General features: G+C 48.0%; 1 protein-coding gene across 2 annotated transcripts; it reads right to left on the minus strand.

Moving 5' to 3' along the window:
- Positions 1 to 7,288: 7,288 nt before the first annotated feature.
- Positions 7,289 to 14,846, minus strand: SLITRK5 (SLIT and NTRK like family member 5). Of its 2 annotated transcripts, none has more exons than XM_060233622.1 (2): positions 14,776 to 14,846; positions 7,289 to 11,105 (listed from the first exon to the last, which is right to left on the minus strand). In XM_060233622.1, exon 2 carries the CDS (start codon positions 11,095 to 11,097, stop codon positions 8,203 to 8,205), a length of 2,895 nt encoding a protein of 964 aa, XP_060089605.1. In that variant the 5' UTR covers positions 11,098 to 11,105; positions 14,776 to 14,846; the 3' UTR covers positions 7,289 to 8,202. The 2 variants fall into 2 exon arrangements, with proteins under 2 accessions (XP_060089605.1, XP_060089606.1); XM_060233623.1 differs by lacking the exon at positions 14,776 to 14,846 and adding an exon at positions 13,802 to 13,901.
- Between the last annotated feature and the right edge of the window lie 9,647 nt (positions 14,847 to 24,493).

Raw genomic sequence — 24,493 nt, forward strand, 5'->3', positions numbered from 1 at the left:
CTTCATTTAAAAGAGCTGTTAGCTTGGAAAGAATGCATAATGAAAGACCGTGTAATTACCCTGGTCAGACTAGAACGGGGTGGCCAAACTGTGGCTTGGGAGCCACATGTGGCTCTTTCACACATATTGTTTGGCTCTTGAAGCCACAGCTGCCCCTTCGGCTAGCTTGGAGAAGGCATTTGTCTCTTTAAATCACTTCTCCAAGCCAACACAACTAGTGGCTTGGATAATGCATTTAAAGTTAAAGTTGCTTTCTTTCCACCTCTCCCTCCCCTATCTATTTTCCTTCCTTTCTTCCTTGTCTTGCAGCTCTCAAACATATGATGTCTTGTGGCAATCAAACATTTGACATTTATTCTATGTGACTCTTGCACCAAGCAAGTTTTGCCACTTCTAGACTAAAATCTTGGAGACAAGGGTTCAGATGCTCACACTGCCATGAAGCTTAATGGTTGACCTTCAGCTGGTGATACACACTCTACCTAGTTTTCTCCTCAGGGTCGCTGTGAGAATGCCTACAGTGGTTTGAGCTTACTGGAGGAAAAGTGAAATAAAAAATGTACCAGATGTGTAGTTTACCCAAAATGTATACGGGATGATGACGTATGACCCATTTTACTGTTCTATATGATTTTTGCATCCAGCCTGAACTAAATGGCAAATTGTTTAAAAGATTACAACTTTCTCATGGAGAGGATTTTGTTCCTTTGTTTGGGTACTTTCACACATGATAAACAATTCAGCTTCAGTCCACTTCAGTGATGGCTTGCAAGTGGATTTTGCCATCTCACACATTAAAATCCAGTTGCAAAGTGCAATGAAAGTGTGTTGTTTAGTTTGTGGGAAAACACTTGTTTTAAACGGCACTTGCATGGAAGCCTAACAGTTTGAGCCGGCTTTTACACCACAGTCATACATCCCCATATCTCAGAGAGGACCCAGTAATTCTCTTTTTACTGTTTAAGTATCACCCATGCTGACAATGAATTCATAAATCCACTATGAACTACCCAAAGTCATGCCCACATCTAAAATCAGAACAAAAATCACATCTAAAATCAGAACAGGACACTTCTGGTGTCCTGGCCCCACTGACGGACCTTGTGATGGCACCTGGGTTTTTTGGCCACTATGTGACACACAGAGTGTTGGATTGGATGGGCCATTGGCCTGATCCAACATGGCTTCTCTTATGTTCTTAACAAAGAAACTTGAAAACGAATGACTGCAGTGACTAAAAAGGAGGGTTTTTATTTCATGGTTGCTGTAAAAAAAAAAACCCAAACAAACCCTGAAGATTTGTCTTAAACTGCATACTAGTTACAGCTATGAATGTTTTTGAATGTGTATAACCCTTTTAGAAGGGGCTGTCTTGTATTGCATGATCTGTACACTGTATTCCCAGACTCAATGGCAGACTGAAAATCCAGGAGTATTTCAAAGGTAAGCACTTGCCATGAAATAATCCCTTCCCACATGCTGATGTTAGAGCTAGAAGCTATTTCCTTTTCCTTTTTCAGAAACAGGGAGCACAATGAGAGCAGGAAGGAGACGTTCTCTGATCAATGGCTTGATTCCCATGTTCACATACGATGCAGCAAAGTGGTGCTGAGACTGTTTTTACCTTGTCAGCGTCACACGGAAAATATTTCCTATGAATGCACCCCCATGTGGTGACAGCTGGTATTTACCACGTCAGCTCGGGAGCTTTTCCCCTGATTTTGTAAATACCAGCTGTCACCTCACCAGAGCACATTCCTGTGGATTATTTCCCCATGTGAACCTGACAAGGTAAAATTATCTGGCGATTACCACCTCAAAAGTGAACATGGCAATCAAGCCTATGTGTTCCAACAATCAACCAACCTTGTTCCATCTTGTCTTCACTTCCCTTGTAGATTCTTTTTTTGGGGGGCAGGGACTCAGATTCATCTCAAAAGAAAATACGTAGGTAGATGGTGCTCTTGTTTTCCCAAACTCGAGACCTTTTGTCAAAAGCAGAAGGCTTGGAGAAGCCTCCGGGAAGAAAAAAGGCCCCTAAAAGCCTTGGAGAAGAATAAAAGTGCCCCTAAAGGTCAGAAAAAATAAAGCCTACCCCAAAGACATTCAAAACCAGTTGAGGAAAACAACAGACAAATGTTTGGCATTGCTTTGATTAACACTAACCTCAACGGCTTATCTCACAAATACAAGCGGCGCTGCCCACCAATTAAAGAAGCTAATTTAATTAGTCATCTGCCTATTAAAAATGGGTTACCAATGACACTCAAAAACACTCAGGAGCGTATCCTACTAGCTTTTTCATTAGTGGAAAAAAAAAAACGGGGTGGGAGCCATTTTTGACTACCCAAAAAGGCTATATGCTGAAGGTTTTAAAAGGCCCTTGTGAACAAAGCCACATGGGACAGCGACTACAGTGAAAAGGGGAATAGGAAGACATCAGACAAGTGGAAAAGCTGTAGGACCAAACCCTCATCATAGAAGATGAAGAAGATATTGGATTTATATCCCGCCCTCCACTCCAAAGAGTCTCAGAGCGGCTCACAATCTCCTTTACCCTTCCCTCCCCCACAACAGACACCCATGTGAGGTGGGTGGGGCTGGAGAGGGCTCTCACAGCAGCTGCCCTTTCAAGGACAACCTCTGCCAGAGCTATGGGCTGACCCAAGGCCATGCCAGCAGCAGCAAGTGAAGGAGTGGGGAATAAAACTCGGTTCTCCCAGATAAGAGTCCGCACACTTAACCACTACACCAAACTGGCTCTCACGACAACATGTTAATACCGGAGCCTTCCCCCGCCGCCCCCCCCCCCCCCCACCCCCCCCCCCCCACAATGAAGAAGGTATGATACAAGTTCAGGAACAAACATTATCCCTCCCCCCTCTTTACCCCCCCACTTTTTTTGTTTGTTTGTTTGTTCCCTATTGCATTGTCAACATTGAGCCAAAAATAGTCTCAAAAACATCTTTGGCTCTCAGCCTCCAGTTAAGACATGCAGTCCACTGACGAAAAGTAGCTGCCAATACTGAGTCCATTAAAACTTTAGGTGATTCATCAAAAGATCAAACCAATACAAAGCTTGCCCTAAAAAATGTTCAGTATATACAAATCAAGAGAGTTCTCCTTTTTTAACCACAGAAACAATTTTCCAATTTCTATCGTATTATGTCTCTTTTCTAGCTCTGAGCTGGGGAAAAGTCACAAGACAGGCCTGTTTTACACTGTATCGTTGAAGTGTTCTGAAACCTACATCATTTAGTATATAGAGCAAGGGTGAATGGATTGGAACCCTCGGTTGAAAATGCCCTTTATCCATTTGGGTGGCCTTTAAGTCACACTCAACTTCATCGCCCTTTTAGTCTGTTAGAATTTTTTTTTTTGACAGGACATTTGATAGTGAAACAAAATGTTGTGTGTTTGGGGCCTTCAGTTGTTAGTGGTGGTAGGAGCCTGGGAATACAGGATACCACTTGTTTTATTCTCACACAAGAGCCATCCCTATTTGTTTGTGACCAGTTCAGATCAACAACAGCCTCACCTTCCAAAGCCATGCTCTTTCAACATTCTCATTCCACTCCAATGGAAATCTTGCAAAAGTCATTCAAAACGTTTTAACAGACTACCCCTGCACTGAATAGTCTGAAAACTCTCAAACTAGATACACTGTAGATGAAACAAGTACTTGCCTTCAGTGCCAGCCCGCGGGTGCTCGTTGCGCCCCACTGCAGGCCTCCCTTGCACTCATGCCCCCCCCTGCCCTCTGACCCCACCCTCCCTCCGCAGCATGCCCCACTGCTCCCTACCCCCGGTGTAGATCAAGGGCGCACCTAGCTCAGCCCTACGGCTTCAACACAGGTGGCCTTGATAAGTCTTTGAAGGCAAGCCTGGCCGTCTGGTACGGGATCAGGTGGAAGCCAAGGTGTGCTCTGATCACACCGGGGGGGGGGGGGCAGAGTGCAAGGGAGGTAGGAGACAGAGGGGGGGGCAGAGTGCAAGGGAGGCAGCAGTGGGGGCAGAGCACGAGGGTGGCGGCAGAAGGGTGAACAGAGTGCAAGGGATGGAGGCGGTGGCAGGGGCGGGCAGAGCGCAAGGGAGGAGGCGGTGGGAGGAGACAGCAGGCAGGCAAACTAGGTGCTTGTCATGGGCACCAGGAGCAGGGGAAGCCCAAGTCATCACCCCCTTCCCAGCACCCTAGGCAAGCACCTAGTTTGCCTAGTGGGCGAGCCAGCCCCGCTTGCCTTACATCTCTCTTCAGTTCGTGTCTGCAACCAAAGCCTGCAACTAGGGATTATGCACAGAACATTATACCACCTAACACAAGGAAAGGTAAGTGATTCTAAATAAATCCATTTCTTTTATAAGCCTACGGCTCATTTGGGGAAGGGGATTATACAAATTTGGAAAAAAAACTCCTCAGAGCAGAATATCACATAAAACATCCCACTTAGCATTTTCAACTGAAGGAATGGAGAAAACAATTTTCCGACAGCACCCATTACTGAGTTCTCCTCACACAAACGGATGGGAAATGGACAACCATGTGACACATAAGTCTTCCTCAACAGCACAATTAGGAAACATCACTTGGTGATTGTTCATACACACTGGGGCCAGTGTTCCTTCTAAGCTGAGTTAGTGTGAGCTAGCTCACAGTATTTTAGCTTCCGACTCACACATTTTTGTCTTAGCTCAGGAAAAATGCCCCCGGAGCAGACTAATTTATGCTGTAGCTCACCACTTAAATGCCAGTAACTCACAAAGTAGAATTTTTGCTCGCAGGACTCCACAGCTTAGAGGGAGCACTGGAGGTATGTGTGCAGAAACTGCAACTGGGATTCCAGTCTCTGCACAGCAAATGCAACATGCTATATAGCCATTACGCAAGATGGTCCAATATGGAGGAGATAAAAACATCTCATTAGAAGCCTTCTGCAACAAAACATGACCCGGGGGAGGGGGGGATACCTCCATCATACATACTTGGCTGTGGCAAAAGACCTGGATCAATTCACCTTCAGATGGAATTAATCACACCACTTGTAACTTTTCTTTTTATCGCTCTTAGGCAGTGAAAACATCATCAACAACGATGAGACAGAAGTCAATGAGTCCCTCTTTGATGGCCCAGGTTGCACTTAGAATAATTACAATTTCTAGGATTTCCCCTTTTAATGGCTGGTCCACTAACAACTTCATGACTGGCAGTGTTGAGGAGAAATCTGCAGTCATTCTTAAAAAAAAAAAAGGTAGTGGTCTCAGCAATAATTGCAATCAGCACATAAATAACTTGATTACTGAAATCATACAATTCTCTAGATCAGGATCTGAGCATGTACCACGCCCTGTTTAATTTATAAAACATAAGCCAATAACTTTTAAAACAGCTCGCCAAAGACCTAGATCAGTCAATTCTGAGGATAAGTTTTCAAAGATGAATGACATCAGATAAGGCAACCCATCAATGTTCAGGAAAGCAAACTGCAGGCATCATCTGTCACCTTCAAAATGGACACTTGACCCATGACATCATATATATCCTTTGCTCAAAGTTCTACCTCCAATCGTGAAAACTGAGAAATTATCTGTAGGATTTGTTTTTTTAGCTGGACTTGGTAACAACTTATGACAACCCTAGCATCAAAATCCAAAACATGATATATAATTTTGGTAGTTTTGTTCAATGTCAAGGAAACAGAATGTTGTCCCTCTTTTAAGATCAAATAAGAAACATTTTCTTAATCATATTGTAAATTCATGTTCAAATGTACACTCAGAAATGTACTTCATAGAACGTTCTTGTTTGTATGAGAAGGTGGCAACGCTTGGAAAAAGGCCAAACTGATTAATGGAAGGGAAAATAACATACCTTGTGTTCTTGCATGGTTTGTTTTTTTAAAAAAATAACATTTTGTTTCATGTTAAGAAAAAGGCATGATTACTGTCCAACAAAACCATTAAGTCTGATTTTTTCCCCAAAAAACAAAAGCCTGGGACATAATACAAAGCTCAGAATCCGCATGAAATATCACTTACCCAATTTCACAAATGTAAAACGAAAACTAGAAAAGAAACAAAATTTAAAGGTGAAACTGCAGTAGAACACAATTCTGAACCATAACCATTTAGTGTTGGAAATGTACCCTGGAAATGATTAAACAGAGTAACTTTGGGAACTGTCCTTAAGACTGCATTCACATGAATTGGTTCCTATTAAATCCAGTGTGATTTCAGCAAGTACAACATATAGCACTGGAAATAAATCACCAAACTTCATGGAAAGACTATTTCATTTTCTTCAATTTGAAATTGTTATCAAGTGTTTATTCATAAACTATTAAAAAATTACATGTGCTGGGATACATATGAGACCACAACCCGTCCCATCGTACAGTGATGCTGTGTTTACGGATATCGTTGTCACGGCCTGCTGCCCCAAGGGATAAGAATCAATACTTGATAAATAGATTTGTACAGTCCCTCATTTGGTCTTCCCAAGTGCCAGTACACATCTGGAGCTGTACAAGGGCAATTGCATTTGACTTGAACCTCCCAAAATTGGCTACAGCAGTAGTCAAAGAAAGAGATTTTGGTTGAGTTATGAAAAGAAACCACCACTACCACCCCTGCTAAAACGAACAATTTCTATCTGTTCCTCACTAATTAGCCCAATTAGTCATCTTAGCAGGGAGGTTCATAAGAGTAATAATTCATGAACAACAGCAACAACAAAATATATCATACATATATTTCTCTTTTTTCCCCCTTTTCTTTTTTTCCTGACCCGATTGTTTAAGGTTTTGGTCGTGATTACTTATATTAATTTTATAGTGATTTCTGACATTCTCCAGAGACCGCTACTGCTTTGGAGATCAAGCTCAGAAGACAGTGCAACCCTTCTGAGAAGATCACAGACTCTGGGCCTCATCCTGAAAGCTCCTCATCACTCTGAAATAGTTCACAATACTCTCCCCAACCTGCTTCCTGCAAATATAGAGGCACAGGTAGGCCGGTAGAACTTGACACTGATGTTCAACATACATCTTAAAGGCTACAGTCCTTCACTCCAGTAGAAGCCTAATTATATGCAGGACCTAAACATTTGCATGGGTGGTTTCCTACACCATCAACACGCTCGGAACATTTCACGCATCACACAGCAACAAATTCTGTTTTGCTACCGAAGTGTGCAGTCGATAGAGACCCACAGCCAACTCAGCTCCCTGCCCAGAATAGCCTTCTAGCATACATGTTGTCCAACCTCTATTTCCCGCCATCACACTTTACATTTCGTTTCTTACCTAAAACATGTAATGTGCGAAGAGACCCTATTATATGTTTCAAAGGGAAGTTAAACCATGTGCAAACAGTAAGCATTCGGGACAACTGGACCCTCAAATAATGAAGGAAATGCTACCGCATATATAAAAATAGGTGCTACAATAAAATATTTTTTGTATATATTTCATCAATAAGTTATTTTTACTAACCAGTTATGGATCATATATCTCTGAACTCTTTTATTGATTTGACCACATCTATGGTGATCTTTTTTTTTTTAAAGATTGTAATATCGTTTTTAATTTAAAAGTCCAGAAACATACAAATACATCCTTTTTTTTTTTTCCTTAAAAAAGGGAGGGGAAAAAGAAGAAAACAACCTTGTATTAAAGTCAGGTGTGCTAACCTTATAAAAAAAAAAAAGCCAATCAGACACATCCATGGCTATACGAGGAATCCGGTGCCCTGTACTTCTCAATTAAAGGGGAAAAAAAAAATCAAATCCATCACCAGTGTGTATCTGACATAAAACAAAAGGCAATAGTGATTGCTATGACCACTTTGACATCCAGCCACTCAAGACCCATTTCCTTAACATACCCCATGCCTCTCTTAACACGACATTTGCCACAGAAAGGAGCGAAAGAACAAATCCTGCACCAGTTCACCCAGCAAATTGGTTCTTAGCAGCTGTAAACAAAACAAAACAAAATAGAGAAAGAGAACTATAACTATGGAATCAGCACACCCTTTTGATAGCTTTTCCCGAAGCTGGAAATTCCTGTGCCAAGGCACTTCACCTTCCAACAAAATGAAGCAAGGAGGTGGAGAGACAGGAAAGGGGATGTGAAAGGGAGAAGATAAACATTGTGTTTCCTCGTGTGTGGTTGTTAAATACAAATGCTCTAGGGGAGAGGAAAGGTCTCAGAACTGACTGAATGTGGTCTGTTTTTCCAACACTTCGAGGTAGTCCGGCTCTGCGTTTAGTTTTGCTTTTAGCTCCAGGTATTCGTTCCTGTTTGGCTCTACATAAACAGTACTTGGGGGGGTGTAGAGCACTGTCTCCCGGATCCTGCTGTCCCCCGGGCCAGGATGCAAGTAGGGATGTGGGGGACGCCTAAGGTCATAATTGGGGGAATAAGTGTAGGCAGTTGGGGGGAACTTGGGGTACTCAGGAAGGTTACTGCCCCCCAAGGTGGAAGAAGGACGTTTATCGGGCTCCAAAATGCCCCTGTAAAAACGATCAGCATCCTGCACAGGGGATAGCAATTCGTCCCGAGGCTCAATGGTGCTCACACTGTATGTGGGGCTCCGAAGGGGCTCCTCTTGCCCCCCTGGAGCTGCTGAGGGCTGCCCCAAGGCCTGCGGGGGTGGCGGGGGTTGGGGTTGGAGGTGATGGTTGCTGTAGGTCACCTTGAGCTCATGGAGGTCTTTGTAATCCTCACCCGCATTGCCCTCCCTGGAGCGATAGATTGGGTTCTTGCACATGTGGCCTAAGGGGTGAGGGATGTACTCATAGACGTGTCCTGCAGGGGTTTTCACCTTGGGCAAAGCCGGACCACCTCCTCCTCCTCCACGGTGAAGATGCTGTGGATGTTGCTGGTGATGGGCATGAGCATGAGAATGGGGGGCTCCCCCTCCTGTGTACACACTGTACTGCATGTTGAAGGAGCTCACATCCGAGTTGTTAGCGCTGGCGTGGTCACCACCCTGAACCTTCTTCCTGCGCTTCATGACCAACACAAAGAGACCCGCAGCCACAAACACAGACATAATGAAGACCAGCAGCAGGCTAAGGATCAGCACCGACAAAGGCACCGTGGAAGAAGAGGAGGAGGAGGAGGAACCACCAGAAGGTAATGCTGCATCATCCTCCTCCGAGGTGCTATTGGATTGCCCAGAGTTGGAGAAGGGAGTGGTCCTGGCTGGTCCCTGCATGGATGATGGAGTGGGTGTGGAAACAATGATATCAGAGTAGTCCGGGCACAGCAGCTCTGCTTTGATGCTCCTCATGTCATGCTGGGCAAATTTCTTAGGGGATTCACAGATTACCTGGTCCACAAGGACACCCGTGTTGAGTTGCTCGAGCCACAGCTTCATGCCCACCACATCACATGTACAATCCCAAGGGTTCTCATGGAGATCAATCTGCAGCAAGGATTTCAGTTGGTCAAGCACCCCACTAACAGGAAGGTAGGAGAAATGGTTGCTCCTCAGGCTCAACCTATAGAGAGTCAAGCCAGAAAAAATGCCTCCAGGTAAAGACCTCAGCAAGTTATTGTTGAGAAACAAGAGCTGCAAGTTGGGCACGGGATCAAAAGTACCCGCCTCAATTTCCCGGATCACATTATACTGCAGGAAGAGGTACTGCAAACTTTGAAGCCCATAGAAAAGCTCCGGGGTCAGTCTCTCAATCCGGTTTCCATTCAGGTAAAGCCTCCGCAAGTTAGTTAGATCCGCAAAGGCCCGGTCCTGAATGGATGAGATGCGATTGTTGCCCAAGTGGAGCAAATCCAATCCAGTAGCATCCAGGAAATCTGACCGGTGCACCTGCATGATGTAGTTCTCAGTCAAATACATTTTCTTGGGGTTGTAGGGTTTGGGCTGAAGCTCCGAGATATTCTCTATCTTCCTCTCCTGGCAGTTGACATTGAGACCCAAATCAGAGATCTGCAGGTTGCAAGTGCAAGCTGTGGGACACTCCAAAGGCACCGGAGATTTGGTCTGATAGGCGATGCTGGGCCCATAATTACTGTATCCCAGGTCCTTGGAGGGCAGGCGAGAGGTGGGGCGCACCCTGGATTTGTTGGGCTGGCGGGTCCCCTTGGGGGGCTTCAAGTGTGATTTGTAAACAGCCGAGGAGGAAGTGGCCACAGAATTCACCGAGGCCGGGGTCGTGTGGAAATACCCCGTGGTGCTCAGCGGGGTCTGCGGTGGCATCTCATAGTCGGAGATGAGCCTCCTAGGGCAAAGCTCCTGCTTGGAGACCTCGTCCAAATCCCTCCCGTGCAAACGGAAAGGCGTTTCACAGACCACGTCCCCCACCAAGGCTGAATAGGAGATGCTGTCTAGCCAATCCTTTAGGGCAATCAGCTCGCAGGAGCAATTCCAGGGATTCTCCTCCAGCTGCAGCTCCACCACCTTATCCATGTGCTGCAGGAGACCCAAGTAGGGCAACAGCTTCAGCCGGTTGCCCCTTAAATCGAGGTGAGTCAAGGGTACAAAACGGAAGAGGTTGATGGGCAGAGAGGAGAGGAGGTTGTCGTTGAGGATTAGCACCTGCAGCAGGTGCAGCTTGCTGAAAGCACTGGGCTCGATGGCGCTGATGTAGTTGTAGTCGACCTGGAGATACTCCAAGTTCTCCAGCCCCACAAAAGTATCATCCCGCAAGATCTCCAGTTTGTTGTTGTTCAGGTGGAGCCTCCTCAAGCCCCTAAGCCCATGGAAGGCCCCCGTTTCGATGTCCTGGATGTCGTTGCTGCCTAGATGCAAGATCGAAGCTCCACTGTAATTGACAAACTGGTTGGGGTAGAGCCTGTTGAGCAAATTCCCAGACAGGAGGAGGTGGTAAACAGGAAATCTGGGAGGGCTGATCTCAAAGAGGCTGATGATCCCACGGTTCTCGCAGCTGACTGTCAAGATGCCGTCCTTCTCCTCGCAAGGACACCCGTTGTCACAGATTTCCCCATAATACTCGACGCTCTCTGCCCACGCCAGGACCAGAGACGTTAAAGCAAAAGCTATGGTTTGCACCATCCAGATATGCATTTTCCTGTTGAGATCCTGCTCCAAAGTCACTGTAGAGCAGCAAGCATACATGTTATCTCCTGCGGAGGAAGAAGAAGAGAAGACAAAACGCCAGTGTGACACAAGGACAGGGACCCAGGTGTGACAAAGTTGAAGAGTTTTTTTTTTCCTTTAAGAATTGGGGAACAGGCACATTGGAAGAATTTCCTTCTAACTGCCAAGTTTGGATCCTTTTTTTAAAAAGAACACCCAGGGGGGCTGCTGCTATTGAAAATAACAACAGCTTTGCTGAATTTCCAAATATAAGGTTACAACGAGCACACCGTTCTGCTCCTAATTCTAAGAGGGCATTTTGTTCGCTCGCTTTTATTTTTACAGCCTGCTTCTCCCCCTCTCTGCAGACACAGAGATCCTGTCCATAAATATACATAAAATGGCTGTCAGTTTAGTTACTCCGTTCTAATTTTCAGAGAAGGGAAGCACTGTTGGAGAAGGGTTCCGACCTCACCTATAGCTCACTCAAGCCAACCTCCTCCCTCCCTGTTCCGTTTCAGAACCTTCTGAATGAACAGCAACTGGCAAGGAGGTCTTCCCCCATTTTTTGCCTAAGCATGCAGCTTCCTTGACGGTTCTCCCCTCCACCACCACCACCCACAGGCAAACAGGCACACTATTCGTCCATTGTTGTTTAAGCCACCGCATGATATAGAACGTGGGGGGTTTACAGAAGTGATTACATGACAGTGGTCATTTTGTAAAATAAAATAAAATAAATCTCAGAAGGATGTTTCCAAAATGCCCGGTTCCCTAAAACAAGCTCACTCAAGCCCTTGCAAAAAGCAACCATAACAAAACAAAAACCCCTCTACAATTTCTTAATCAAAGGGAAGGGGGGGGGGTGTTCTAGCAGAAGTGATGGAATTCTCCAGCAGAGTAATTTAATCTACGCCCCCTCGTCATCTTGTGTGCTTCCAAAATAAATAAATAAGCAAAGGACGGCGCTGGCCACCGCTGGAACATTTATGAATTCTTGTTAGGGGCAAGATATTTTTTTTTCCCCTTAAGGAAGTCATCATGGCTCGCTTTGATTGATCCTCCGGCAAAAGGAGTGGTTTCCCTCAAAGCACTGGCCAAAAAGCAGCAAGGGAACAGGGGCATGCACAGAGGTGTGAAGGGGAAGCATCCTCCTTTGGCCATTCACCCCGGAATTTGACAAGCATGCCAGACCTGAGGATTGTCCCCACAACCTCGACCATCTCTGACTGACCTCTTCCCCATGCTTTGGCTTAAAAAAAAAAAATGAGAGAGAGAGAGACTCGCCTAATTGCAATGGAGCGAGCTAAGTGGGTTTCCCAGAGGCAGCTCATTCCCAAGTCCAGGAGAGCAGTGGAGTTGCTGTTTCTCAGCTGCCATAGTGGTGGCTGTCAGCATCCTCCAAGTCTTCCAAGGAGAAGGCACTGGAGACAGGCGGATGGGGAAATACCCTCCTTGCATGCTCTTCTTTCTCTCTCTCTGAGGCACACACAGCCTTCTCTCCTTCTGACCTGTGTCTGAAATTGAGTCTCTGGAACTGCATTCAGATAGAGAACACAATCGCAATCCCCACCACCACCACCACCGTCTCTCTCTCACCCCCTCCCCCCCCATTTCCCTCTTTTCTGGTTCCCCACGAAGGTCCCCTCTCCACTTGTCTGAATGCAATCTCGAACACGGAAGACCTTAGGGGGAGAGAGAGGCGAAGGGGCAGGATAAAGCAATCTCACAGCCTTCAGCCAAGGGAAGAAGAGGGTTTGTCTTATGTGCCTGTTAAATAAAAGAGGAAGGTTTGCAAAGCTGCTCAGGGGGTCAGGAGATTGGGGGGGGGGGCGGGGGTATCCTAGACCTGGGACAGACCGCCAAGCGTCTTGCCCGGGTTCAAGGGTTTTGCAGCACAAGCTAAGCAGGGGAGGGTGGAAGTCCTTGGCGCTCCGGCTGAACAGTCCAGGGCAAAAGGAAAGCCAGAAAGGCATATTTCTCTCTAGCCTGCTCTCTCTTTCTCTCTCTCTTTCACTGCATCAAGCAACGGACTGGGGGGGGGGATGGGGGGAGGCACTGCTTCTATCAACTCCCAGCTCCCCAGAGCTGTTCGTCCACAAACTGGCAGCGTGATGCATTCCTAATTTAAAATCCTTTTCCGACTTCTCTTTTTTATGGCGGTTTTCTCTCAGCACGCACCCGGCTTTATTTCAAGGATAAAGAGCCTCAGCCCCCCCCCCCACCCCAGTTTTTGGCACGCTCCTCTGCCCCCTCCCTCCAAGGGAAGAAAGGGGGGGGGAGGAATGTGGTGGTGGCAAAGAGGGAGGGGGGAAATAAAAAAAAGTTGAATGTGGCAAAGGCGGAATAGCCGAGCCATCCGGCTGCCAAGGAAAGGAAACAAGGAGAAGCTCTTGGAATGGGTGACTGGATTTGTTTTCTGGGGAACGGGAGGGGGGGGGGTTGGCTGTCTTTATTCAATGCCCATCTCCTCTGCGCCCCCCCCAAAAAAATGAGTTCCACCCCTAAGATTACCGCACTGAAGCAAACGCCTCTGATGCCAGCAGAAAAACCTGCTCTCTCTCTTAACTGCTCCAACAGTGGGAACTGGAAACGATGGTGGTGTTTGGCGAGGGGGGGGGGGAGAGGAAAGGGGGACCAAGCGCAACAAGGAGACACGGATCGAGCCTTCCCCCCCCCCACCCGCAGCTCCGGTCCACCTCTCCGCTTCCCCCCCCCCCCCCCGCACCGCCTCGCTACTTACTGAGGCTGAAATCTCCCGGGCCCGAGCACCGTTGGAAGCCATGGAGCTCGTCCGGTGGGCTGTGTGTTGCAAGCCGCCCAGGCAGAGGTTCGAGGAGGGAAGGCGGTGGCGGAGAATGCAGCTGGTGTGGGGGGGGGGGAGAGAAGCGGGCTCGCCCGGCGGAGCGAGGCGCACCCGCGCGCACACGCATGCACCCGCGCAGCCTTGCACACCGCCGAGCTCGCTCTGTCTCTGTCTCCCTCCCCCCCCCACCCCTCCACGTTCATGCATAGGCGCGCACAGAGCGCGCGGCGGTGCCAGGGGCTCCCTCCTCCAGCTCCGCTCCCCAAGCAGCGGAAAGTGAAACGGGGAAAGCGACGGGGGGGGGGGGACAGGGAGGGGCGAGCCGGAGACGGGGGAGGAGAGAAGGGGCGAGGGGGGGGGGCTCCGAGAGAAGACCGGGGATGGCGTGGGGGGGGGAGGTTGGTGGATGCGGTCGTGTGTATGGGAAGGGGGAGGGGGGCGGCGTTGGGCTTTCAAGGGTGTCGGTCCAAGGCGACGGCTGCGGGAAAGGAAACTGGCAGAGGGCGGTGTGTTTTATTTTCCCCCATTGATGTTGCAAGGGGGGGGCGGGAGAAGGCTTGCAGGAGGGGAGGGGGGCAGGGCACGTGAAGGGGCCGGGGAAGATCTGGGTCAGAAGGAGGCCAAGCGGTGAGGGGGGGGGGACGAGGAGAGGGCGCCAGGAGAAGGCCAGGGGGCGGAGGCCAAATTGGCAAGCGGGGGGGGGGATTGGATCAGGATAGGCCACCAGGGGCAAAGAGGGAAGGCGCAGTGGAGGAGGAGAGAGGAAGCCGTGGGGAGGGGGGGGGGGTAGTCGTAGGCAATGGAAGGGAAGACAACGTGGGAGGGAAACTCGACGAGGGCTCCGCAGTCCCCAGAACGGGCGGCCGCACCGGTCCTCGGTCGCCCGTCTCCCCTTCCCGGCCGGTACTCACACTTGCCATCGGCGGGGTCAACTTTCTCCCTGCGCCACGGCACCCTCGCCGAGCCGGACGTCCTCGTCCCGAGCCGGGCGCACGACCCCTTCGCCTCCTGCCGCTGCCCCCCGGTCCCCGGCAGCTCCGGGGCTGATCCGACGGCCAGAAGCCTCGGCTGGAAGGCAGGATCCGGCCAGCCGCCCGCCCCTTTTAAGCCGCCTCTTCTTCTTCTTGCAGCGCGCTCTGGACATGGTAGGGCTGGCGAGCAGGGCGCACGGGAGCCGGCTTCCCCGACGGCGGCTCTCTTCGCCGATCCCTCCCCCGCCGTCGAGCCCCCTGCGGCTGGGGCTGCTGCTGCTCCTCCGGGCGGCGAGCCTGGGGCGTCCCCCCACGCATGCCTCTCTCCCCCACCGCCGTCGCCTGACTTGGAGGGAAGCTGCGGGGTTTTTTTTAGCCCCCCATTCCCGCTCTCCGAGGCGCAAAGCAAGCGCGTCGCGGCATCTCCAGTGCGCCCCCAGGGGAGAGCGGTCCTAAGGGCCGGGGGAGTGGGGGGAGAGCCGGCCCCGGGGGAGTTTCGGAGGGCGAGAAGCGGCAACCCGGCTTCGCCTCTCTCGCTCCTTCTTCCAGCGGCAGGAGGCGGCGGCGGCGACGGGGAGGGGAAGAGTTGGAGAGGCCCGGCGGCGAGCGCGTCTCCCTCTGCCGTAACGAGGAGGTTTCCAAAGCGCGGACGGAGCTGCCGGCTGCTGCTCGGGCGAAGCTGCCACAGACAACAGCAGCCGAACTGCGGGAGTCTCGACAAGCGCGGAGGAGGAAGAGGGAGGGGGGGGGGGAGAGGAAGGAGAGCAGCGCAGAGCGGCTTCGCGCCCGATAGATGGCGGTGTGAGGCATCGAATTGGCATTCTTCAGGAATGCTCGCTTCGCCGGAAGACCGGCAGGGGGGAGGGGGGGACAACAACCAGAAGGTTTGTAAAATTATTATTTTTTTTGCTATCTTTCTTTTGTTGTTGTTGTGGTGGTGACCAGTGTTCCTTCTAAGCTGAGGCAGCATGAGCTCACCCACAGATTTTTAGCCTCCGGCTCACACATTTTGGCCTTGGCTCAGGGAAGACGACCCCAGAGCGCGCTAATTTATGCAGAAGCTCACAGCTTTAACGCCGGTAGCGCACAAAGTAGAATTTTTTTGCTCTCAGAACTCTGCAGCGTAGAGGGAACGTTGGTTATGAGGACGATTCCCAAGCAGGGACGGTGCTTGGTGGGGAGGGACGGTGGCTCAGTGGTAGAGCATCTGCTTGGTAAGCAGAAGGTCCCGGGTTCAATCCCCGGCATCTCCAACTAAAAGGGTCCAGGCAAATAGGCGTGAAAAACCTTAGCTTGAGACCGTTGCCAGTCTGAGTAGACAATACTGACTTTGATAGACCGAGGGTCTGATTCAGTATAAGGCAGCTTCATATGTTCATTCATATGTTCAGGGGAACCGGCTTCTTTGCGATGCTTTTCCATCGACAGGCGTCCTTAGCGCGGGGGGAACTGCGTCTGGCTATCGGGGAACATATATGAGCAGGTCTTTTTTTAAGTAGGAACGCAGTTCCGGATGGCTTGGTGTCAGGGGGTGTGACCTAATATGCAAGTGAGTTCCTGCTGGACCTTTTCTACAAAAAGCCCTATACTAAACAATGGTGGCATCAGGGGGTGTGGCCTAATATGCAAATGAGTTCCTGCTGGGCTTTTTCTGCAAAACAAGCCCTGAATATGAACTTATGAAACTTTCTTATACTGAATCAAACCCTCGGTCCATCAGTCTTGTCTACTCAGACTGGCAGCGGCTTTCCAGGGTCTCAAGCAGAGGTTTTTCATGCCTATTTGCCTGCTTCCATTTTAGTTAAAGATGCCGGGGATTGAAGAACCTGGGACCTTCTGCTTACCAAACAGATGCTCTACCACTGAGCCACTGTCCCTCCCCTATGAGGCAAGAGGAAAAGCTACAGTTGCCGGAGTGGCAAAATCAGGCCTGCCGGGGGGGGGGGGGGAGGGGGGGGTTGTGGCTCACGTGACTTCTTTTTCTTTTCCAGCTGGTGCAGCGACAGAGACACAAACTCTTGGATGGGGCATATTAAGATGGCATGGAAAGTTGTCAGGAAAAATGGGGGGCTGGGGCTGGGAGGGCAGCGTTTAGGTAGATAACACATCCCTGGAAGTTGGAACATCACGTTTGACATTAGATTGTTATTTTAAGTCCTTGTTTGGATTATTCATTCATTCATTTGTTTAGATTTGTATCCCGTCCTCCCCTTATCGCTCAGGGCGCCTAACAACAGGTTAAAAATCAACAATTCAACTTAAAAAAAAACAAGACAATATAATAAAACAACAATATAACAACTTATAGAACTATAGGCTAGTCATCCAAGATTGGTTTATCATTGCTGCTGTTGTTAACATTGGCGCTCACATGTGCCTGACATTATTACTGCTATTAATATGCACAAGATTTTGTTTCTGCTCTGGAACGGCCGCCCCGATCGCTTGGCACATTTCAGGCGTACAGCTCCATGCATGCCCCATTCATCGGTGCATTCTTCCTGCACCTTGTTCTGTGGCATTGACAGAGTCATCCTAAATAGAGCGATGCCCTTTGGAGCCCTTGGATTTCAGTAAAAGTTGAGATACTACTGAATGGAAATCCACCCAGGGCTGGCCCTAGACTGTCTGACACCCTAGGCAAGGCTAACTTCTGGCACAAACACCCCCCGTACTGATAGCATCATCGAGTCACACGAGAGCACCCAATATAGTAGCCCCAGAAGGCCGGCTCCCTAGGCAGTTGCTTAGTTTGCCTAGTAGCAGAGCCAGCCCTGAATACACCAACCTTGTGAATGTATTTGAAGAAGTGAGCAGTGGCTCATGGAAGCTCATCCCCTGCCACAGATTTTGTTCGTCTTTTAAGGTGCTACTGGACTCTTGTTCTTTTCTGTTATTACAGACAGGGCCGGGTCTGGGGGGCAGAGAGGGTGCTTGCCCCGGGCACCACCAGGGACCCGCTAAATTGGGTATGGAGTCCATTCTATTCTATGGGCCCATAAGAAAGAAAGGGCCCAAAAGGGGGCGTCATTTTTTAAAATTTTGCTCCCCTCAAAAAATATGTAGATCCGGTTCTGATTGCAGACAGATTAACAGGGCAACACAGGTCTCATTTTGGGCAGGAGCTCGCAGGAGCAGAGCTCCGGAACCTGTAAATGTTATTGTGCTCTTTCTTTCTTAACCTCTCCCTGTCAAAAAAAAAACCCTTGCTTTTGGGCTCCATTGTTCAACACCCCCTCCCCCCCCTTGGTGAGAATTTTGCTGAACTCTTAAGATTTGACAAACTTTCTAATTTTTTTTTTCCCCCCTCACAAAAAATGGGAAGATAACCAAAACATATACACCAAACAGATGGAAATCTTCATCATGCCACTGAGGCCACATAGGAGAAAGTAATGTAAAAAGTACAATGGGAGCCAGATCTTACTATGACAATTCTAATTCAAGAAGCATTTTAAGGTAGAGGCTGAACTGATATAATTTAGTCCACCTTCCGGTGATGTCAGAGGTGTGTGGCATATGCAAATGAGTTGTGCTAATGAGCTCTGGCACCTCTTTTTCTTCGAAATGACCCCATCTTAAACTAACGGAGGGCATTATTAACTGCTATATAAGAGGAACGCAAGACCCATACTTGATGAGTCCGCTGCATCCACAGTTAGGATTCTTGCTTTTGAGTGCCCTGTGTTGTGTTATGCTGTGTTCCTCCCCACCTAAAACCAAACTATGATACCTTTTAGTTGGATCCAATCAGTTTTTACTCTGGTGACAAGGAGAGGAGTGGTTGACCCCGCCCCCGAAAGGCTTTGCTGAAAATGATGGGAACTCCAAAGGGGGGGGGATCATGTGAGAGAGGGGCTGGAGTAGGCAGGAGAACTGGGTGAGAGAGAGCAAAAAACCCAAAAAAGCTTACTGGGTCCAATTCATTTTGTCTTCTCCTGTAGGTCAAATAGCAGCTGTGTGTGAGTGATTTAGATGGTGATGGGGAATAGGTAGCCCCAGGGCTTTTTTGTAGCAGGAACTCCTTTGCATATTAGGCCACACGCCCCTGATGTAGCCAATCCTCCAGGAGTTTACAGGGCTGTTCGTACAGGGCCAACTACAAGCTCCAGGAGGATTAGCTATGTCAGGGGTGTGTGGCCTAATATGCAAAGGAGTTCCTGCTACAAAAAAGCCCTGGGTAGCCCACTCCCCCCTCCACTGCTAAAGCCCCACCTTTATTTATTCCCCCCTCTCCCAGCTGACAGATGCAAGTTTGCAGGAGTTACCTGATGAATGGCGTCGAACAGCTTGCAGTAGTTAGAATGATCATATGGTCAAGGCTAGTTCCAGCTATTTTGCTTCCTGAAGTGACAATCTTGTACATCAGATAATTCATGTGGCTGCATGGGATGCTGAAAGTTTCCCCAGCATGCCATTGTTAGAATCCATCTAAATGTCAGTGAAATGACAATGATTAAGAGAGGGAGACGGCAAGCGAGCCCAAGATGAACAGCCGGCAAGTGAGCAGAAAAGCCAAGCCGGGCACCACTGGTGGGTAAACTATATTAGGAAGAAAAGCTGGATTCGAGTCCGGTCACACCTTAGAGACCAACAAGATTTTGCGGGGTATGAATATTTGAGGGTCAAAGCTTCCTTTGTCAGGTACAAGCTGAAATGGAGACTCTTGGGTCCTTATATCCCAGTCCAGGGCCGGTTCACCCACTAGGCAAACGAGGTGGTTGCCTAGGTGCTGGGAGGGGGGGGCACCAAATTGGGCTCCCCCCGATGCCTGAGACAACCATCTAGTCTGCCTCTTCCCCTCGCTGCTGCCACCACAGTCAACCCCCTCCCTTCCGCCACACTCCCCCCCCCCAGCTCGCTGCAACAAGGCTGGGCTCTACCGGCTTCAAGGCAGCCGCACATTTTTTGAAGCCAACACTGGAAGAGGCTTCACTCCCCCTCATTCTGGTTCCAGAAAAGAGGGGGGAGAAGCCTTCTCCCACGCTGGCTTCAAAAAATGTACAGCTGCCTCAAAGCCAGTAGGGCCCAACCTTGTCATGGTGAGCTTCAGGGGCTGCATGCATGGTGAAGAAGAAGAAGAAGAAGAAGAAGATATTGGATTTATATCCCGCCCTCCACTCCGAAGAGTCTCAGAGCAGCTCACAATCTCCTTTACCTTCCTCCCCCACAACAGACACCCTGTGAGGTGGGTGGGGCTGGAGAGGGCTCTCACAGCAGCTGCCCTTTCAAGGACAACCTCTGCCAGAGCTATGGCTAACCCAAGGCCATGCTAGCAGCTGCAAGTGGAGGAGTGGGGAATCAAACCCGGTTCTCCCAGATAAGAGTCCACACACTTAACCACTACACCAAACTGGCTCTCCACTGGTGGAGGGAGGGGGAAGGCGGTGGGGGGGGGTGGGCAGGGAGCCTGCCTGGGGGACCATGCACCCTAGGGACGGCACTGTCCCAGTCAGAAGGTGCAGGAGATGTTTCCCAAAAGAAACTCAGGATGCAAAGGTAGAATGCACATGGTAATCAGCTTGATGAGAGTGGTGAAAAAATTCTTGGGGGCAGAAAATTAGCATCTGTAGTGAGCCAAAAGAATCCCTTGAGAGGGATTGTTCTGAACTTGTGAATGAGCTCAAATTTAGCACTTGCATGGTAATCTTCCTTTGAAATGTGTCTGTTTAAAGACTGCCAATCTTAGGTCAGCAATGGAATGACCTGGAGGATTACAGGGTCCTTTCACTGGTTTTTGGAGTGTTGTGGTTTTTAATGTTGGATTGACGTCCATTTAGTCTTTTGTGTACAGACTGAACTGTATGTGCAATTCAGAGATTTGGAAGGACATTGCTGGCATTTGATGGCACATATCACATTAGAAGATGAACGAGTGAAGAAATGCATTGTTATGGAAGTATGCCCTGGAGTGCTTAAGAACATGAGAACATAAGGGAAGCCATGTTGGATCAGGCCAATGGTCCATCTGGTCCAACACTCTATCACACGGTGGACAAAAAAACAGGTGCCATCAGGAGGTCCACTAGTGGGACCAGGACACTAGAAGCCCTCCTACTGTTCCCCCCCACACACACACACACCAACAATACAGAGCATCACTGCCCCAGACAAGGAGTTCTATCTATACCTTGTGGCTAATAGCCACTGATGGACCTATGTTCTATATGTTTATCCAATTCCATCTATGCTTGTAGCTGCCATCACCTCCTGTAGCAGTGAATTCCATGTGTTAATCACCCTTTGGGTGAAGAAGTACTTTTTTATCCATTCTAACCCAACTGTTCAGCAATTTCATTGAGTGTCTACACGTTCTTGTATTGGGAGAAAGTTACTTCTTTGTCTACCTTATCCATCCCATGCATAATCTTTTAAATCTATCATGTCAACCCTCAGTCAATCTTTCTCCAAGCTAAAGAGCCCCAAGCACTTTAACCTTTCTTCATAGGGAAAGTGTTCCAATCCTTTAATCATTCTAGTTGTCCTTTTCTTCACTTTTTCCAATGCTATATCTTTTTTGAGGTGTGGTGATCAGAATTCTACACAACACTCCAAATGAAGCCGCACCATCGACTTACAAAGGGGCAGATTTATCTCAGTCGCACCAATTTTAGTGGGACATATACATAACGTATTCATTACTGGAAGACTCAGTGAGCACCTATGAGAAACAATCAGAATTGTGAAAATGGTCCATTGCAAGCAAATGATTGCCACACACGATATTTATTTATTTATTTTGTTCATTTATAGCCCGCCCTTTCCCCTGAAGGGCTCAGGGCAGATTCCAACAAGCTAAAACATTAAAACCAACAATAAAACATCAAAATAGTTAAAATAATTAAACCAATACATTAAGTCAATCATTTAAGATGGCGTGGATGGTATAAGCTCTTGAGGCGTAATTATCATGGGCAGCCTAAGTTGCCCCAAGATGTCAACAGTATTGGCCCCAAATGAAGTGGCAGTCATTACTGGGAGGCCAGTTGGATGGTGCAGTAGGGTGAGGACGTCTGTTTGCCTCAACCATAGACCTGGCGGAACAGCTCTGTTTTGCAGGCCTTCCGGAATGGTAACAAATCCAGAAGGGCCTGAATCTCTGTAGGGAGCTGATTCCACCAGGTTGGGGCCAGGGCTGGAAAAGGCCCTGACCCCGGTCGAGGCAAGCCAGATGTCCTTTGGGCCAGGGATGGTCAAAAGATGTTGGCCGGCTGATCACAATGGCCTTCAGGGCTTATATAGGGAGAGACGGTCCCACAGGTATGTCGGTCCTAGGCCATGCAAGGCTTTAAATGTCAATACTAAAACCTTGAAGCGGATCCAGTACTCGATAGGTAGCCAGTGCAGGCTGCGCAGCATCAGCCGGCTGCTTGATTCTGCACCAATCGTGCTGCTGCATTCTGCACCAGCTGGAGTTTCCAGATCAGTCTCAAGGGCAAGCCTGCTTAGAGCGAGTTACAGTAGTCCATTCATTTATGGGTCCAGTGGGGACCCAAAGTGACTTACATTGTTCTTCTCCCATCCATTTTATCCTTGCAACACCCCTGGAAGGTGGGTCTGGCTGAGAGTGTGTGACTGACCCAAGGCCACCTAGAAAACTTCCATAGAAGAGTGCAGATTTGAACCTGGATCTCCCAGGTCCTAGACTGAGACTTTAACCATTACATCATTTTGACTGTCCAGAATGAAGATAGATAGATGATAGATAGATGAATTTATTGTCATTGTTCTCAACAAAAAGAGAGCAACGAAATGAGGTGCTCTTCCACAAACATACCAACACATCAAACACACATATTCATAAACCATTTAAATACATCTGAAACCATTAAACCATTTAAACCATTAAAACCATTTAAATACATCTAAAACGGATAAACATTCATAAAACCATTAAAACCATTTAAACCATTAAATAAACATTCATAAAACCATTAAACATTCATAAAACCATTAAAACCATTTAAACCATTAAATACATCTAAAACAGATAATCCTTCATAACCCTGCATTTAACCTAACCACAGCACTTGGATAGAAACTGTCCTTAAATCTGTTTGTCCTAGCCTTCAACACTCTATATCGTCTACCTGACGGTAAGATCTCAAAAAGCAAATGGCCCAGATGTGTATGGTCCCTTAGGATCATTTGTATCTTCCTTTTACATGCCATATTATACAGATCCACCAATGAGGGGAGAGAACATCCACAAATCTTTTGTGCTCTTCTCGTCACTCTTTGGAGCACCCTTCTCTCTGCTTCCGTGCAGCTCCCAAACCACGCGCAGAGGCAGTAAGATAAAATGCTCTCAATGGAACTACGATAAAAGGCAACCAGCAGACTCCCTGACAGTTGTAGTGATCTTAAGAGTCTTAAGTAGTATAGTCGTTGCTGGGCCTTTTTCTCTAGAGCTAAAGTATTTGCCCCCCATGTTAGATCCTGTTTCATGGTAATTCCCAGAAACTTCCATTCTGTCACCTGTTCTACCATAACACCATCAATAAACAACGGCTGGGTGTCCAAACTACTCTTCCTGTAATCCACTATAATTTCCTTCGTCTTATTTATATTTAAAATAAGATTATTTACTTTACACCAAAGGGACAGCTGTTGAACTTCCCTCCTGTACGCAAGATTACTGTATACCAGGAGTGGCCAATGGTAGCTCTCCAGATGGTTTTTGCCTGCAACTCCCATCAGTCCCAGCCAGCATGGCCAATGGCTGGGACTGATGGGAGTTGTAGGCAAAAACATCTGGAGAGCTACCATTGGCCACCCCTGCTGTATACATTAACAAGCAAAAAATGCTTCCCCGATTTAAGTAATTGAAGGGAGAGTTATCAAGACAAAAAAGAAAGAGAGAGAAGACGCCAAGAGAGAAATGTAAGCAAATGCAGTGTCAATTAAGATATGGGGTTATGGATACTGAAACGCCATCCTCACTCCTGGCAGAAACATGACTACTTTTCTCAAAAATGTTAACTGTCATAAGAAGTTTCTGATATGCCAAGATTTGTTTTATTTATTTCTATTTATTTCTATTTTGTTAATTTCTAGTCTGATCATAAGAACCCATGGCGCAGGGTGGTAAAGCTGCAGTACTGCAGTCGGAGCCCTCTGCTCATGATCTGAGTTCGATCCCAGCAGAAGCCGGTTCAGGTCGCCGGCTCCAGGTTGACTCAGCCTTCCATTCTTCCGAGGTCGGTCAAATGAGTATCCAGCTTGCTGGGGGGGGAAGCGTAGATGACTGGGGAAGGCAATGGCAAGCCACCCTGTAAAAAGTCTGTCATGAAAACGTTGTGAAAGCAGTGTCACCCCACAGTCGAAAATGACTGGTGCTTGCACAGGGGACTACCTTTACCTTTTTAGTCTGCCCTATCCTTTGAGCAGGCTCAGGGCAGATTACAACAAACTTAAACAATAACAATAAAATTGGAAATAAATTTAAACAGTTAAAACAATAAAATTACTCCATTTCAGGTGGAAGGCAACTAATCAGGCCATAGTGTAAGCAGAGCTGGAAGTGATGGTATCTCAATAGGCCCAATAAGCACAGGAATACTGCAACAAGGGAGGCCAGACACAATGTATTATGGGCGTCCGCTGCCTCACAAAGGCCTGGTGGAACAGTTTTGGATTTCACTTTAGTTAAAATGCA

Source organism: Heteronotia binoei, chromosome 3 (genome assembly GCF_032191835.1).
Source record: "Heteronotia binoei isolate CCM8104 ecotype False Entrance Well chromosome 3, APGP_CSIRO_Hbin_v1, whole genome shotgun sequence".
Lineage (NCBI taxonomy): Eukaryota > Metazoa > Chordata > Lepidosauria > Squamata > Gekkonidae > Heteronotia > Heteronotia binoei.